This window comes from Ictalurus furcatus, chromosome 7, assembly GCF_023375685.1.
Source record: "Ictalurus furcatus strain D&B chromosome 7, Billie_1.0, whole genome shotgun sequence".
Lineage (NCBI taxonomy): Eukaryota > Metazoa > Chordata > Actinopteri > Siluriformes > Ictaluridae > Ictalurus > Ictalurus furcatus.
In genome coordinates this window covers 28,378,032-28,395,735 of record NC_071261.1, presented here as the reverse complement: position 1 = coordinate 28,395,735, position 17,704 = coordinate 28,378,032, and the positions used below count along the sequence as shown (strand labels likewise).

General features: G+C 41.9%; 2 protein-coding genes across 2 annotated transcripts; both read left to right on the top strand.

The window, feature by feature from the left end:
* Positions 1-1,038: 1,038 nt before the first annotated feature.
* On the top strand, positions 1,039-12,892 carry LOC128610377 (serine/arginine-rich splicing factor 11). The gene is made up of 12 exons (XM_053629649.1): positions 1,039-1,336; positions 2,677-2,810; positions 6,053-6,162; positions 7,512-7,580; positions 7,683-7,732; positions 7,814-7,935; positions 8,030-8,117; positions 8,703-8,822; positions 10,353-10,442; positions 10,911-10,988; positions 11,542-11,719; positions 12,092-12,892. Exons 1-12 carry the CDS (start codon positions 1,215-1,217, stop codon positions 12,281-12,283), a joined length of 1,353 nt encoding a protein of 450 aa, XP_053485624.1. The 5' UTR covers positions 1,039-1,214; the 3' UTR covers positions 12,284-12,892.
* A 2,531-nt stretch (positions 12,893-15,423) lies between these two features.
* On the top strand, positions 15,424-16,888 carry znf830 (zinc finger protein 830). Its single transcript, XM_053629651.1, has one exon. The coding sequence runs from the start codon at positions 15,499-15,501 to the stop codon at positions 16,504-16,506; it is 1,008 nt and encodes a 335-aa protein (XP_053485626.1). The 5' UTR covers positions 15,424-15,498; the 3' UTR covers positions 16,507-16,888.
* The last annotated feature ends 816 nt before the right edge of the window (positions 16,889-17,704 follow it).

Here is a 17,704-nt window from a genome sequence, read left to right as displayed (position 1 = left end):
TCAGTTATAGTAGATAATAATCGATTTATCATCAATTCTAATAGATAATAATCTATGAATCATCAGTTATAGTAGATAATAATCGATGAATCATCAGCTATAGTCGATAATAATGCATCATCAGTTATAATAGATAACAATCGATTTATCATCAGTTATAGTAGATAATAACCGATTTATCATCAGTTATAGTAGATAATAACCGATTTATCATCAGTTACAGTAGATAATAACCGATTTATCATCAGTTACAGTAGATAATAACCGATTTATCATCATTTATCATCGATCGTTGCCATTTAAATTGGTGAACTCGTCAGAACCCTGCGCAAGACTGTTTAGAATTTTATACATTCATATATGAAACAAACAAAAAAATTACTCAGCGAGATAAATAAATATTTTTACTGGAATAAAGTTGGTTTGACGTTCGATATTCGCGGATATGCGGGAATTAAGGGACCGTCTCTAAAGTTACATACGACATTGTTATACACGTTTCTAACTTCAATAGCATTCGAAGGGAATGACTTACAGTCATATATCCAACTGGAAAGTGTTCATCTGGGTGTCAGATATGAGGCACACCTTTTTAGATTTTTTGATATTTATCAAAATAAGCTATTAAATAACATGTAAATTAGACATGAATTTCACTGCAGAATGGGCCCATACACAAAATATACCCTTATGTAAAGCTCAATAGCATTTGAAGGGAATGATGTACAGGTATGACGCACACCTTTTAGATTACCTGACACCTAGATGAACACTTTACAGTGGGGTATATGACTGTAAGTCATTCCCTTCAAATGCTATTGAAGTTAGAAACGTGTTTAAAAATGTCGTATGTAACTTTAGAGACGGTCCCTTAATTTCCACATATCCGCGAATATCGAACGTCAAACCAACTTTATTCCAGTCATATTTTTAAGATATGTCTCCTTTCCAAAAGGGCCGGAGGGGGGAACCGTTTCAAAGCGCGCGGCGCTGGCCTGGTGACGCATTTCCGGTTTGTGTAGCCGTGGGACGCTTCCGCTGCTCCAGAGTCAGTAGATGGACGCGCTCGCGCTCCGGCCTGCAGCGAGGAGGAGAGCGGTAGTTTGAGTGTTAGATTTCCGCCCCGGTTCCTCACACGGTGTTTGTAGACGCCTCTCTGAAGCGCTGTGTAGATCCAGTGTTTGGGCTTGTGATTATTCTTTCTTTCTTTCAAGATGAGCTCCGGGACGAACGTTGTGCAGGTGACTAACGTGTCTCCGAGCGCCACCTCGGAGCAGATGCGCACTCTGTTCGGCTTCCTGGGAACCGTCGAGGAGCTCAAACTCTTCCCTCCTGAGTGAGTAGAAGAACCTCCAGAGGAGAATACTGCGCTTTATATCTCAGAGATATCGTCTAATATGCGTTTCGTGCTGATGTATGCGGTGGAAATCCTTTGTAATGTCTTTAGTAACAGGCGAAGAAGAGTAGGCCGCGCTTTTTAGCCTCGTTAGCTTAGCTTAGCATAGCTACTTGATTAGCATGCTAACCGCCTAGCGTGGTTTTTGTGCAGCTTTTTCCGCTCAGAGTGATAGTTTCAGCCACGAAACATCACACGTTTAATGTGTTGTTCTTGCTGTTATGGTTTTCAAGTTATATACTTGATATTTATTCGTTAAATAACCGACTTAATGATTTAAATGTGGTTTTTATTTGTTTGCGTTAAAACTGCAGGTCCTGTTTAGCCTGTTCAGGCTCATTTAAGGCTTGATAACATTATTATTGTTATTATTATTATTATTATTATTGTTATTATTATTACTGTTGTTGTTATTGAAGAGAAATGATAATATACAAATACTATGGCAAAACTGCAGCTAAATAAAATGTGGAGCATATAGAGGAAATAAAAAATAATGATAATTAAAGTAAAGGCGAAAAAGCAGGTTGGTTATAAGGTTTTTTTGCAGATTATATTCGCAAAATTAAGGTCTGAGGTTTTGTGGACATTTCTAATAATCTGGTGTGGTTCAATAATAATAACACGTGAAATTAAATGAATGGATGTGGGTTATTTCCCTATAAACAATTACCGATCAAATATTCTGACTTTGTCTTCAGTTATTTAAAAACAGAGCAAGTAGAATACGATTTCTGTTCATTGTTCAAATTTGATGCATCTAGTCGTGTTCTTTCAGACCTTTCAAACAGAATACACTGACTAGATGATGGACATAGCGTTAAGAAGTAGAGTTAGTGTAATCACTGGTAAGGTAACAATTATATCTGTTTATATTCAGAAATATTGTGGGTTGAGACTCTTATTGGAGCTTTATATAGATATTGGGGTGGTCAAATATACAGAAACATCTGATTACGGAACCGGGAAAGCGGTCCAGTAGTCTCTGATACGGAACCGGGAAAGCGGTCCAGTAGTCTCTGGTACAGTACGGAATTGGAGAATTGGTCTAGTAGTCTGATACAGAATCAGAAAATTCATCCAACGGCCTCTGAAACATGTTTGAAAGGAAAGGGGTTAAAAACTGGCACTGCTAGATAAAGCAGTTACTGAAGATGAAATATTGATCATCTTGACCTTCGGGTATTTACAAAAGTGTGGTGTTTTTTTTTGTTTGTTTTTATTATTATTCTATAAGATGTGTATTGACAGTAAGGTTATTCCTGTTGTGTGTGTTGCAGTGACTCCACCATGCCGGTGACATCGCGCGTGTGCTTCGTGAGGTTTAACGAGCAGGAGTCGGTCGGCGTTTCCCAGCACCTCACTAACACGGTCTTTGTGGACAGGGCTCTTATAGTTGTGCCCTACGCAGAAGGTTGGTACCTCCCGGTATTCGCCCTCACGTCAGTCACGTGTTTCCTTTGGCAGACTGATGTACAGACACTCGGTTCTCTTTGTGAACTCCTCCCATCACTTGTTTAAAGCAGATCGAACCGGTATCTCGCCACTGATTTATACGGCAATGAAACGGAGAGTGCACGTTTCCTCCTCGCAGCTGATGAACAGGGATGCACCGAAAAACAACAATTTACCCTTAGAGTTTAATATGATCTGAGCTGCTGATCTCTCCTAAATGGTGCCTGGTGTGCATCAAGACTGCGAGTTCGTTCTGGGGTTCATTGCAGAGAAAGTGGGCGTGGCCAGACATGCGTAATGCCTGTCGTGGACACGTCACATCATTACAGCAAACGTAGCTGTTAGAGTTAAGGCTTGTACAGGGCTGAAAGGAAACATCACGAGATACAACAGTTTGTTTAAATCGTCCGACTTGTCGGGCTCCGTCAGTCTGTCCGTGATTCCTGATACAATCGTACCAAGCTTAGTTACGGCAGATCTTTTGGCCTGCACGATTAAGACCTTTCCTTCCTTAATTTGCTTAAAGGTGCGGTTTGTAACATTTTAAGTGCATTTCTGGGCCTGTAATTACATAACATTACTATACACACACACACACACCATACAATACTATACAGATTTGACATGTTTCCCAGTGACTGATCTTGCTAGTTTTTCATTTAGGACTAGGTCTACGATTTTAATTTATTTATTTATTTCTTGCTAAGCCAATTTGCCACGCCCTCTTTTCCTTAAGAGGCAACTCCTGAGGCATGCGCGTGCTGCGTTCAACTCGGCCGCAATTCCAAGTCTTGTCATCTACGAGATAATTCCCTCCAAAATCCATATGTCGAAGGTGTCAAGGTAGAAATCTACTTTCGAAGTCGAATGCAGCGATAGTTTCACGGCAAGGAGCGGGGTCAGTTTGGAGGGCTGTAAAAAAAAAAAATAAATAAAAAAAGTTAATCTCAGACCGCTCCTTTAATTTGTCGTCTAATATTCTATCTCTGCAAATGGAAGGAAAGTACTAAACTGTGCAGTACCGTGTGTGTTAGGCTGGGAGTTCAACCATTTAACTATACTCTTATCCACTTTAATCGTTAAAGCGGTGCATATTTCAGCGTACAGGACTTATCATTTCCTAAACCGCGCTCTCGGATCTGCTAAGCAGTCTTTCATTAAAGACGAGAGGGAAGGGACAGACGCTCTCCTCTGAACGCTGCCGTGCATGTAGTGGTTAAAATACGAGCCCTGAGCGGGACGCGCTTGCAAGGACGCATCTCTTGCTCTAACACATACACATGAACGTATATAAGGGTTATTAAAGTTATCAGTGTATCAACAGTCTGCTCCAGGATCTTGGACTTGCCGAGACCGAGACAAGCGGCAAAAAAAAAGGTACTACAAAGGGGACAAAACGGACAAACGCGCTCATATTCATTATCCTGCTCATGTTTTGTCGTGCCCCTTCACCACCACCACCAGTTCATCATTTTAGACTGTCTCCTATTAAAAATGTTCTCTTGTTTGTTTGTGTGTGTGTGGTTTTTGTAGTGGAGAAGGCAAACGCAGAGCCCCCTCCCTGAAGGCTGAAAGTGGTCCTCTCCCTGCCAACAGGCGACTGTAGGCAATTACAAAACGCCAGCCGCCACACCTTTTTGCCCCCAATCCACCCCTCTCTTCTTGTTTGTTTCTCTCTGTATTACTCCCCCTCTCTCTCTCTCTCTCTCTCCCCCGTCTCTCTCTTTCTCCTAGGTGTATATTATGTTAATTGTGCGTAGTTTGCCGACATGCCACTAGTTCTCCACATAAAACATTGTGGTTGTGTCAAACATTTCCTTTTTATTTTTGTTTTTTTAAACCACTGAAGTGACTCCATATGGATTGATCCAGACATTGTACATATGAAATATTATTATAAGCTGTTTTTTTTTTTTTTTTTTCTTTCTTCCATCTTTCATATCAAATGAAATACACATGATGCTAGGATTGGGTTCCTGAGGGAAGAGGAAGTTAGCCTAAATAAATAAAGAAAGAAATAAATAGCATTTTCACGTTAGCTATGTGGTTTGTGATGTACTAGGTGGACTCCACATGATGTGTGAAAAAAAAAAAAGAAAAAAGACGGGTGTGATTTTCTTTCCTCTCTTTAACAGTGGTCTCTTTGTTTTTGTTGTTGTGTTTTACAGTTCTTTTTCCTGGCTCTGCCAGTCCTGTTTACCAGGCCGTGTCCCGAAAATGAAAATCGAAAATACAGCCCTACAGTTTTGTCTCCTGCAGCAAATCTTTTTTTTTTTTTTATCTTCTTCCCTAATGTGCTTGTTCATTATTGTTTTTGTTTTAAATGTTGTCAAGATTGCAAAGTTCATCCATGTGTAATGACCTGACCAAATTGTGAAATATCATCCCCCGCACACACACAATATTTCAGGCTTTTGTTGGGACTGAAGTTTAAACAAAAAAAAAAAAACAACTCTTGAAGCATTTGCTGTAAGAGCGTAATGTGATGTAAGAGCACGTGTTAGCATGTGTGCTGTGGTTAGGCTAGCGATCCTGCGAGACACCAGGTAAGGACAGTCTCCAGCAAAAGCCCAAAAGAGTTAAAAACGTGACGTGCAATTGAATGTGTAGTCGTAACTCCTCCTTCTTCTTTTTTTTTTTTTTGTAAGTGATTTTAGTGAAGGAGAGAAAAAAAAGTACTTTGAAGCATTATTTACTGTTGATCGCCACAATCTCTGAACGTGTTTTTGTGTTGTGTATCTCGATCTTTCTCTGTGTGCTTTTAGCGAAGCTGCCAACGTGAGTCGCTTGTTCATAAAACGTCTATATGAAAAGTTGAAAGCACATCACCCGGAGAAGCCACTGTGCTCGCTCACGTTTGGTTCATGACTTAAATAACACGCGTCCAGGTGATCACATCTTGGCAGTATTAATTGGAGTAGTGTGTCTTTTTTTTTTTTTTTTTTTTTTTTTACTTCTTCTTTTTTTTTTTTTTTAAATGAAATTTCCCCATTTTAGTCTTGTGACTTGGACAGAAAAAAAAAATCAAAAGATACGTAATAATAAGAGAAAGAGACGCAGGTGGTAATGGCATTTGGAGGCGAGTATGTTTATTGGCTGAAAATCTGAATGTTCTGTCCTGTGTCTCTGTCTCTCTCCCCTTCTTGAGCTTGTCAGAGATTCGTGTCTCGGGTTTTAATTCCGACTTTCTTCATCTTGAAGGTGTGATCCCGGACGAGTCGAAAGCTCTGTCGCTGATGGCGCCTGCCAACGCCGTGGCCGGGCTTCTTCCAGGAGGAGGACTGCTTCCGACCCCCAACCCTCTTGCATCGGTAACACGCAGTCTGTAATCCTGTTTTTAAAGCTGTGGCGTGTCATTACTTTTTAGCCCTTTGCTATGTGAAAAGGTCCGTGTCGTTCAGCTTTACACGAAGGACAGCGGCAGCTATTTTGCGTCGAGCCAGGTCTGACAACAGAACAACCGAAAGTTTGTGGACACCTGACCCGAACGTTGCTTGTTAAACGTCCCGTTCCAGGTTTATTCCCTGCTTTTGCGGTTATAATAAGCGGCACTCTTCTGGGAAGGCTTTCTGCGAGATTTTGGAGCGTGGCTGTGGGGAATCGTGCTCATTCAGCTACAAGAGCGTTATTGAGATTAGATCAGGCACTGATGAAGGTGCCACGTATGGGTCTGATGGTCAGGTGTCCACATACTTTTGGCCATGCCGTGTGTGTGTGTGTGTGTGTAGGAGTCGTGTAAACGCCCATGAGTTGTACAGCTGGTCGCTTAAAGTCTGCCATCTTCAGTAAAGAGAGGACCGTACCATAGTTTCACCGATTAAACCCCCTCCCCTTCATAAACTCTCGTCCTAGATAACGACGCTCAGTCAAAAGCATGAGGGAAGAATGGACTATTTTTGCTAACCGTGCACGTGATGTGCAAAAATACGATGCAAAAGGATAGACATCAGAAGTAGAGATGCAACAACTAATCGATTATGAAAACCATTGTCAATGAATCTCATCGGTTAGTTGGTCTGCGTGCGGTACATTTACTCCCTACGTTACTTCTGTTCCGAAAACACGCTTCGGAGAGTAAATGCTAAAGTTATGTCCCATTTGACGTACCGTACACTTAGACTGCACCGTGTACTCTACTGTCTAGTGCAGTGTGTCCGCGGACCCCCTACTGGTCAGTGGTGTAATTGCAGGTAGTCCATAGGAAAGTTTTTAAAATGTTTTAAATATGTATATAATATATATATTTTTTTGTTAAATGTATCAAAATATATTCAAATGAGATGTTTTAAAATAAATCAATTTGGTTGTTCGCGTGCATTCACAAATATGTTAGCTGAGCTGACAGTCGTTCATTGATTATTTTACATTTATTTACAAAAACCTATGAGTGGTAGACAAGTTCAAGTGTCACATTGATGGATGAAATAAACAAAAGATAATTCAGAGTGTCAAATTAAATATCACACCAACAATAAAATGTAACAGAACCTGGTATTTGAACCGATCCCTGGGGAATGACGGATTCTAAAACCTAAAACGTAGATTAAAGTGTATGACGATGGACTTGTGGGACGCTCTGTATATTTATAGGTGTGACTTGGTATGACTGTCATTTTTTTAAAAAAAAAAACACTAAAGAACCCACTGTCTACATTCTTAGATGGGAGGTGGTGTTCTGGGTGCGCTCGGTGGTCCCGCCATGTTACCTGGAGCCGGCATGGCCCCCCAGGTGAGTGCGCATGGCTTTTGTTTACTGTTAATTCATTTCAATTGCCCCCGTTTGTTTGCAGCATGACCCGAGATGTTTTTTTATTATTATTTATTTTTATAGGCTCTCTCTGCTGATCAGATTCTGAAGCTGATGACGTCTGTGGATCCAACGTGAGTCTGCTATGCTTGTTAGGTATCTGTGTAAACGCGTATTCCAAAGCGAGTCTGACGTAAAAACCTGTCGTCTTGCAGGATGAACCCGATGGCAGCGAGCATGGGTCTGAAGTCAGACGCTTCCAACAAGGAAATCGAGGAAGCCATGAAGAGAGTCCGAGAGGCGCAGTCTCTCATCTCGGCTGCGATCGAGCCCGGCAGTGAGTACATCGTCCCCAAAACACACAACTGCATCGTTTTCCTCCTTGTTCGATAAAGTGCAGAGATAGAAGTGGTGGTAATTTTTTTTTCCAGGTAAAAAAGACAGCAAGCGCAAGCATTCCCGCTCCAGATCCAGGTCTAGATCCAGACGCAGGAGATCCCGCTCTCGCTCCCGACACAGGTAATAAACCGTCACGTTAAATACGTTAGATTCTCAAAGGTATGTCTATTTTCTCACACTCTCAGCAATACTGTATTGATTAGTTTATTATTCATAAACATATTTACAGTAAATGAATGTACATGTAAATAAGTAATATTTTATTAAGTAACAGTTTTAAAGATTAAGTACAAATTTAACATCACATCAGCTGCTTATAATTATTTCTAAGAACAATTACGATATATCCATGATATCTCAGAAGTGTATTGTGACTTATCTTGATATCAATATTATAGTCATATCACCCAACACCATGTGAGCCATTGTTGTGTGTGTGTGTGTGTGTGTGTGCGCACGCGCGTGCACTTTTATGCAACCTACTAGTTATTCGGTTTCGGTCCAAAAAGGTCAAAAGTGTTTTGTTGTTTGTTTTTTCTTTTTCTTTCCTTCTAACATTTTTTTTATTATTATTTTGTAGTCTTTTAACGCAAGTCTCTTCAAATGGGGGCGGGGCTTCTTTCCTAAATGTAGCTTGATGCAAGAAAATGCTAGTTCCACATACCTCAAACGCTGAAGTGCTCTAACTGAACATTCGCTCCGTAGGAGGTCGGGCAGCAGGTCTCGGAGACGCTCGCGATCCCGGAGCCGCAGACGCTCCCGGAGCCCCAGGAGGAGGAGATCCCGCTCCAGAGACCGCGGCCGACGCTCCTCCAGCAAATCCAGGTTCGAGAGAATCTCAGCACTGCCACAGACTCATCCGTGTATAGTACTAACGGGAAGCTTTAGTCATCTCGCACAGCACACTAATTTACAAACATTTACTCTGTTCGTCGTTTTTAAATCGTTTTCTGTTCATCGCTTTATAAGAGTAGCATGCGGACATTTTATTTATTTATTTAACTCCATGTCGTTTCTTGGTATTAAAGTGCACGTTAATTTTAAACTTAGTTGAGAAAGTTACCTTGGCCATAGCGGTCTGAGTCTGGCTGCTGTGTTTAGTAACTTAAGCCTTATTCTGATCGGACCGGTCGATCGTGGAGGCGTGCGCGATACGTTTTCTCGTCAGCGGTAAAAGTCTCACATCTGGACAGCGATAAAATGGCCACAGGAGGAGCGAGGTTCTAGTTGGGTGTGTTTCCTCTGAACCCAGATGTTTTTGTGTTGTTCGATAGTTAAGGTACCGGCAGCGACGTAACTACTCGAGCTGATCTTGTGCGCGTGTGAATATAAAATAACGCTTTCTGCCTGTAACTTCCATCATAACGTCTCCTTTAATCATAATGCAGGATCTCGCTTTTCTTAACGATTTAACTTCTCCTGCTCGTCGTTAGTCGTGTGCGTCTGCTAATGCGTGGGGTTTTCTTCTTTTTTTTTTTATTCGGGATGTTTGATATCTGAAGCAGAGTCGCTGATGCACGCCCTACGAGACTAAATATAAAATATATGGCAAGGAGCAGCAGTCAAACATTTTTATTTTATTTTTTTTTCCAACGTGAGGCAACATCTGCATAGAATATCATAGATGTGTATGCGGACTGAAAAACGAGTCGACTGCTGAGGTTTGGTGGGTTATTGGGCCTGTACATTTTCTCAGAGGAGGACGGAAGTAAAACCACGGAGTAGCACCTGTAAAATACGGACGTCTCGTCTGGATGCGGCTTTCACCGACGTGAAATAATCACGTCGTGATCCAGCGTTAAGAAATGGTGATATGATACTTTTTGCCAGATCGCCCCCACCTAATGCTATCTGTAAACTATTGAAGTGGGGTTTTTTTTCTCTTCTTCTTCTTCTTTCGTTCGGGTGACAGTCTGCAGTATGTGTGATGTTTATTTTGCCAGATGGTTGGTGAATCTGGGCATTTACAACGACAGAATTCATTGTTGTTGCTAGGTAACACACCAGGAAACTTCATTTAAAGATGCAGCTGAATTAATGAATCAGTCAGCTCTCTTAAAATGTAGCATGTTTTGTGTCAGGGAATGCTGTGCAGTAAACAGTTTTAAAAGAAAGGGGGAAAGAAAACACGAAACGAGCTCAGTAACTCGATAGAAATGTGCCGTGTTGAATACCGCGGCGTGTTAACGCGGCCGTCTCGCGCCTCTGAACCACGTTACTCTCCAAAGTGTTTTAATACGAAGCCGAGCGACGCAGAGGAAACTGGCCTCTGGCGAGCGTAGAAAAGTCTGGTATGGAGAAACAAAAAAAAAAAAAAAATGGGCCTCCATGAAGGTGCTTCTCTCTCGTCCTCAGGGATAGAAAGAAAGAGGAGAAAGACAAGAAACGCTCTAAAACGCCTCCAAAGAGCTACAGCACCGCCAGGAGATCTAGAAGCACGAGCCGGTAAATGTTTTAACCTCAACCATCTTCTCCACGCTCCGGCCGGGAGCCTCATGTGCTTAGCTTTAATAACTTTATACAGTTATCACACTGTCTCAAGCCAAACCCATTCCTCTGTGTGAGATTGGTGGAAGTGGTGTCTAAATGCATGTATTGATTCATCTTTGCATGAAATTGCTTGCATTGTATTTGCAAGGGGGGAAAGAAAATCGCAAGTTTTTTTATTTATTTTTGAAAGGATATAAGGAGTCTTCAATATTCCTTCGGGGCTGTAAAATAATTTGATGAAATTTTGTGTTTTAATCTGAAAGCTTCTCAGATCGGTCTCAAACTCATAAACCTGTCTCAGTACTGCACTTAGACACCCCCTTTTGGTGTTTTCATGCTTATAGTGTCCTTTATTATGTTTCACACGCTACTTTTTGTGGTGGTGTTAGAAGTGTGGTTTATCCGTTTTTCTCTTTAACACAGGAGACGAAGAAGGAGCATCAGCCGATCTCCACGGAGATCTCCTAAGAGAAGAGCATCCAGGACACCCTCACCAAGAAGGTGAGTTTTATTCACACTACTCCGCCAACCCCCCCACCACTGACACAGAAACCTTATAAAAACCAGGGTTTTGAAGAAAAAAAAACTTGTAAAAATCAGTTTTTAAATAATTAAGCTCTTAAAAATTAAATAATTCCTGAGCTAAAAATTCGACTTGACAGCTTTTACTCACAAATCGGTTGCATCACAAATATGCTGAATATAATGAATAATTTGAGACGGCACTAGTTTGAGTGGAGGTAGATGGTACGTATTAATTTAACCATGGCATTGAAGCGTCCCGCTGTCGTCGTGATTGTCGTCATGAGCCACGTCTCAAATCAGAAACCCCGAGCTTGCGTTCAAAAACATCCACTAAACACTGCACTCGTCCATTTAATATAACGGAGGTAGATCCGGAGGCACGTATTCATTTAACGTGACTCGCGGTAACGTTACAAAATATCGAAGCGGCGGTTCGTAAAGTCAGTAAGTCGGCCTCTTCCTGTGACTCTTGTCTCTTCAGAGTAAACTGTGTGCGTCATGATTGTTCCCCACCTGTTTTCTCCTACAGACACAAGAAGGAGAAGAAGAGAGATCGGGAAAGGGAGAAGGACCGAGAGCGCGAGCGGGACAGGAGAGTGGACCGAGAGCGCAGTCGCGACGAGCCCGACCGCTCCTCCACCAAGAAGAAAAAGAGCAAAGACAAGGAGAGAGAGCGGACGTCCGATAGCGAGAAACGAGACGTGAAGGTGCTGTCGAAATGCTCTCGTTAAGTCTACTTTGTGAATTTGATGATGCAAAACTGTATTTATATGAAGACCGAGTTTTGTTTATTTTATTTATATATATATATAATATATAAAAACTGTCATAACGTGTGTGTGAGACCTGTTTAAGTAGTTAGAACGTGACGTAGAGATGGTACAGGCTTATCGGGCGAGCTCGTGTAGTTAACTCGCGCTGCTAATCTGTTAAAGAATCCCGACGCGTAATGTAGATCACACAGTTTTCACTTCCGTGTAAACATTCTTGCCGCTGCTACTACAAGAATCTACGTGTCGCTCGCCGGTGTGAACGCAGGGCTACGTGCGAGTGTTACATGGCTCCTTTATCTTGTGCAGGTGACGCGAGACTACGACGAGGAGGAGCAAGGCTACGACAGCGAGAAGGAGCGCGAGGCGAAGGATTCCGACGATTCGGGCTCCTCTCCCGCACGCTACGACGACGGCGACGGCAGCAAGCACACCCCGAAACAGGCCAAGCAGAACGGGGACGACCACCACGAAGAACAGGACATGGACGTGAGCGACTGAGACCCAACGAACTTTTGATGGAGGAGCATCCTGATTTTCGATTCGCCCTCGCGGCTGTGCGTCTTCTTTAATAAGCTCCGAATTTAACCTCGCTGTTTCTCGTCGTTCAGACCTGACCGGTTTGGGTTCAGTAACAGCAGAAGTAGCCTGTTTTTTTTCCTCTTTCCATCTTCTGATCGCATATAATTTCTCCTGTTTTGGCCTTAAAAGGGAAGGATGGTTAATTTCAGTGTTTCTCAAGACGACTCCTACATTACTTTCCCCTCTTTTTGTTTTTCAGTAAATGACACAGATAGATGGTTGTTTTTTTTTTTGTTTCTTTTTCTTTCTTTGTCATCACTCTTAATAATGTGTCTAACAGGACATACTGTTTAATGTAAACAGATCTCTCGTTTTTGTGTTGGAGAAAGTTTTTGCCCCCTTCCCCCCCCCCTCCGTTCATCATCTGTTTTGATACCGATTTGGCGTAAATGTCATTTTAAATAGAACGAGTTCATGAGACATGTACATGATTAGTGCTTTATATTCCTAGGCTTCATATTCCGTAGATGGCCATTCTGGAGTTTGAATTTTTTTATACTGTAAATAAACTCACTTGAGTCAAACACATGTTTATGTACGTCTTTTTTTTTTTTTTTTTCCTTCTTCTTCTTTTTCCCCTTCACAACTGAAATGCCTTTTTGTTGTACGTATTACTCACAAGTCATGGGGAAGATGGTGTATAAATATTTTAATGTTTATATTCTGGGAAAATTTGAGCGTGATGTTAAATATCCAAGGTTTGAATGAGAAGCCATCAGTAGGCGGATTGTAGCTACAGCTGGTTTCTAACCAGTTTCTGGTATTTTATAGTTTACAAATTCGTTAATCTCACAAGGGGGCGATTAGCAACAGGGCTTAATACAACACGCAACCGAACCGACACGTTAAAGAGTTAAAGAAAGGACGTGTGTAAACATAAACACGTGCTGAAACGTACATGAAACATAATGCTGCGTGCTTCAATATAAATTCAGTTACTCATAAATACCTAATAAATAAAGTAATCACGTGAAAGTTTCAAGTTGATAGCCTCTGGCACAAAGGTTTGTCTGCTGTAAGAGTGTAATGTGTACACACACACCTAGAGGCAATTTATTACAGCTCATCCACCTATTAACCCTGGAGCTGTGACCGCACCCTGTGTGCCACATAAATACTTCAGCATCATTGTAATTCTTCACAATTCAGCTGTTAGTCATAACAAACATTTCCATCCAGTGTGTATTCCCACCTCACACGCAGTATTCCCAGGATATGCTCTGGGTCCAACACACCCCTGACCAGGATAAATATAGATAGATAGATAGATGGATAGATAGGAGTCTATATATGGAGTCAGAGCCGGTCAGCAGGAAGGCCACTGAAGAACACTGAACTCATTGTAATGTTCATGAATCCAGTTTGAGATGACGTTTGCTTTGTGATGGTGCATTATCATGCTGGAAGTAGCCATTAGACGATGGGTAAATTGTGGCACATGGTCATCAACAGTACTCAAATAGTCTGTGGCATTCAAGCCATGATTGATTGGCAGGGGTGTCCGATCTTATTCGGAAAGGATCGGTGTGGGTGCAGGTTTTCATTCCAACCAAGCAGGACCACACCTGATTCCACCTGTTTAATCAGTTGATTTGGCTTTCATTAGACTCAGGTGTGGCTTCTGTTGGTTAGAATGAAAACCTGCACCCACACCGGCCCTTTGCCGATAAGATTGGACACCCCTGTTGATTGGTGTTAATGAGCCCAAAGTGTCCCAAGAAAACATTACACCTCCTCTACCAGCCTGGACTGTTGACTCAAGGCATCGGTGTGCCTCAGCAGAAATCGAGATTCATCCGACCAGTCTACATTTTTCCAGTCTTCTACTGTTCTTGGCTGACAGAAGTGGAACCTGACGTGGTCTTCTGCTGTTGTAGCTCATCCACCTCAAGGTTTGACGTGTTGTGCATTCTGAGATAATTTTCTGCTCACCACAGTTGTACAGAGTGGATATCTGAGTCACTGTAGCCTTTCTGTCAGCTCGATCCAGTCTGGCCGTTCTCCGTTGACCCAAGGCATTTCCGCTACAGAACTGCTGCTCACTGGATGTTTTTCCTTTATTGCACTATTCTGAGGAAACTCTAGAGAGCCAGCAGATCAGCAGTTATAGAAATACACAAACCAGCCCGTTTGGCACCAACAACTACACCACGGTCAAAATCACAGAGATCACGTTTTTTTTTCCCTAATTCTGATTGTCGATGTGAAACTTATCTGTAGCTCCTGACCTGTATCTGCATGATCTTATGCATTGCATTGCTGCCACATGATGGCTGAGGTGTACAGGTGTTCCTAATAAAGTGAGCCCTCTGGTGTTTGGATGAGGTCTAATCTGGTGCCTTGCCTTTTGGGGGAATAAAAAGTTAAATGGGTTGAATTTTTCATTTGATTCACCTTCATCTCTCTCTCTCTCTCTCTCTCTCTCTCTCTCTCATATATATATATATATATATATCTCTGTCTGTCTCTCTCTCTATATATATTTATATATATCTCGCTCTCCTCTCTCTCTATATACATTTATCTCTCTCTCTCTCTCTCTCTCTCTATATATATATATATATATTTCTCTCTCTCTCTATATATATATCTCGCTCTCTCTCTCTATATATATTTCTCTCTCTCTCTATATATATATATTTATCTCTCTCTCTCTCTCTCTCTCTCTCTATATATATATATATATTTCTCTCTATATATATTTCTCTCTCTCTCTATATATATATCTCTCGCTCTCTCTATATATATATTTCTCTCTCTCTCTCTCTATATATATATATATATTTATCTCTCTCTCTCTCTCTCTCTCTCTCTCTCTATATATATATATATATATATATATATATATATAGTGCAGAGACCTCCAGTATCTAAAATAAACTGGTCTGGGTGACTAATTACCTCATCCACATAAATGTATTCATATAATTATTCATATAATTACATTTATAGCTTGCTTTAAAAAAAAATAAATAAAAACCCTCATCGTCACAGCGGTTATCGAACGCGCGCGACTATGACGCAGATTAGAACGTAGCCGTCGGCTTCTAAAAGTGACGTCATTTTCCTGCGCCCAAAGCCCAACCGCACAGCTCGATGTTACACACGATAATTTCAAGCTAACGCTTCACACCATGGCCTCTAAAGCAGCGAAAGGTAAAAAGGTGGTGAATCAGGAGGAACTGCGGCGGCTGATGAGGCAGAAGAAGCAGCAGGCCGAGCGGCAGAAACGCGTCGAGTCTCCGTACGCCAAGTACAACAGCCTGGGTCAGCTGAGCTGCGTGCTGTGTAACGTGCAGGTCAAGACCGAGATCCTGTGGCAGGCTCACGTGCTGGGAAAACAGCACAAAGATAAAGTGTCAGAGCTCAAACAGGGGCAGAGCGTGGGGAAAGTCCCTGAAGCTCCACAGACTTCCACACTGAAGAGGAAAGCTGCAAAACCGGAAGTGTATGATGGGAAAAAGCCTAAAGCCTCAGGTGCTGATTTCCTCCAGGGTAAGACTGCTACAAGTGGACCAAGTGCAGGATTCGGACTCCTAGCTGGATACGATGATGATGATGATGATGATGATAAATCAGGTCAAGTTCCAAGCGACGTAAAGCAGCCGGGTCCTGCGTCTGATGAACTTCCTGCTGATTTCTTCGACAGCAGCGTCCCTGGAGTCGCATCCGCCCCCGCCTCCGCCCCCGGCGTGTCTCACTTGCAATCCATCTCCATAGCCAAGGCGGCGGAACCCGTAAAGAAGATAGCCAAAATGGCAGAGGCGATTCCCGAAGGCTTCTTCGATGACCCGGTCCGAGACGCCAAGGTGCGAAACGTGGAGACTCCGAAGGACCACATGGACAAGGAGTGGGAGGAGTTTCAGAAAGAGATTCGGCAGGTGTCCAGCCAATCGGAGGCCATCGTGGCCGAGGAGGACGAGAAAGGGCGCTGCGAGAGGCAGATCGACGAAATCGACGAGCAGATCGAGTGCCTGCGCAGGGTCGAGGTGTTGCGCGCCAGACAGGAGGCCGTCAAGAACAAAGTGAAGAATGAGATGCTGGAGGACGTCTCCGAAAGTAGTGGTGAGGAGGAGGAAGATGAGGAGGAGTTGATGAATGTGTTGGGTAGAGACTGGAGAGCCAAAGGAGCGCTCGCGTAGCCTCGCGTCTCTTTCCAAACCTTCCAGTGAAGACCTGGTGCAATGTGGAGATTTGTATCTCTTCAGTGTTACAGAGATACAAGTTAGAGCTCAGTTTGTCGTTCTTCCTGTCCGACTGTCCTGCTTCCTTCCAGTTCGCTATTACAGCTTGAAATTTCATCACGTGGGATTTCATGGAATTTCCCCCTCCTACCCCCAAAAAACGCGTGAACATCAGAGTGTGTACTGTACGTCATGCAGAGTGAAACTTCTGAACAAATCATTTTTGCCTCTGGACTACATTTTCATCGTTCCTCTGCGGTCAAGTAACAACTAGAAAAAGAAAATCTACAACAAACTACTTCTTGGTTGTCTTTTGTAAAATAAAACTTTTTTCATTTTCTGTTTAAATGTCGTGCTTTCCACGGTATTCTGACTAGATTCACCGAGACCGATAACGAAGTCGGACGGTACCTACCTGCCGATAGCTTTAAAAATCGATACTGAATGAAAACATACTTAAAGTAAACTATCATTGAAATTTATTACAAAAAATAAACAGTACTGACTGTACCACGAAAATGTACTGTAGTATTTTAAATAAAATACATATTTATACATTTATATAAACTATTCATAAATATGCAAGTAAAGATGTACATCCAAACTGAACCAAAAAACACTTTAAATAGCACGACAAAATTTGTCAGTTTTTATTTGGCCTCGAGAGGCCACGCCCACAACGGAATATAATACCGATACTGTGATAAATGATTACGCAATTACTTTTTTGAGATATTGTTGGTATAGTGAGGTATTTAAAAAAAAAAAAAAAGTTTTCAATAATTTCAGCTTAAATGGTACCGAATGGATGCTGTTGATTTGATGGCATTTTTGAGAACTTTGTGTTGAAGAAAAGCATCGTCGAACTCCGTTTATCATTGTGTTTGGTTTATTTTTACTGCTGTTTTGCGGACAGTTTGTTAGCTAAATGATGTATCGCGATGCGCACCGTGTAACCTAGAAATGCCCTCAAGAAGCATATGATATATTTGTCACATCGCCCAGCTCTAGTTATCTGTGCCGTTTAATCGGCAAAACCGATCAGTCATTTTGACGTCTGTAAATGCAGTGCCCTCCACTAATATTGGCACCCTTGGTAAATAAGAGCAAAGAAGGCTGTGAAAAATTGTCTTTATTGTTTAACCTTTTAATCTTT

What these genes read in the sequence shown, in the direction of transcription:
- znf830 (XM_053629651.1), top strand. Translation starts at nt 15,499, where the DNA reads ATGGCCTCTAAAGCAGCGAAAGGTAAAAAGGTGGTGAATCAGGAGGAA.
- LOC128610377 (XM_053629649.1), top strand. Translation starts at nt 1,215, where the DNA reads ATGAGCTCCGGGACGAACGTTGTGCAGGTGACTAACGTGTCTCCGAGC. An exon ending in CGCTCCTCCAGCAAATCCAG is followed by an intron (nt 8,823 to 10,352) that starts GTTCGAGAGAAT and finishes TCTCGTCCTCAG; the next exon opens with GGATAGAAAGAAAGAGGAGA. An exon ending in AGATCTAGAAGCACGAGCCG is followed by an intron (nt 10,443 to 10,910) that starts GTAAATGTTTTA and finishes TCTTTAACACAG; the next exon opens with GAGACGAAGAAGGAGCATCA.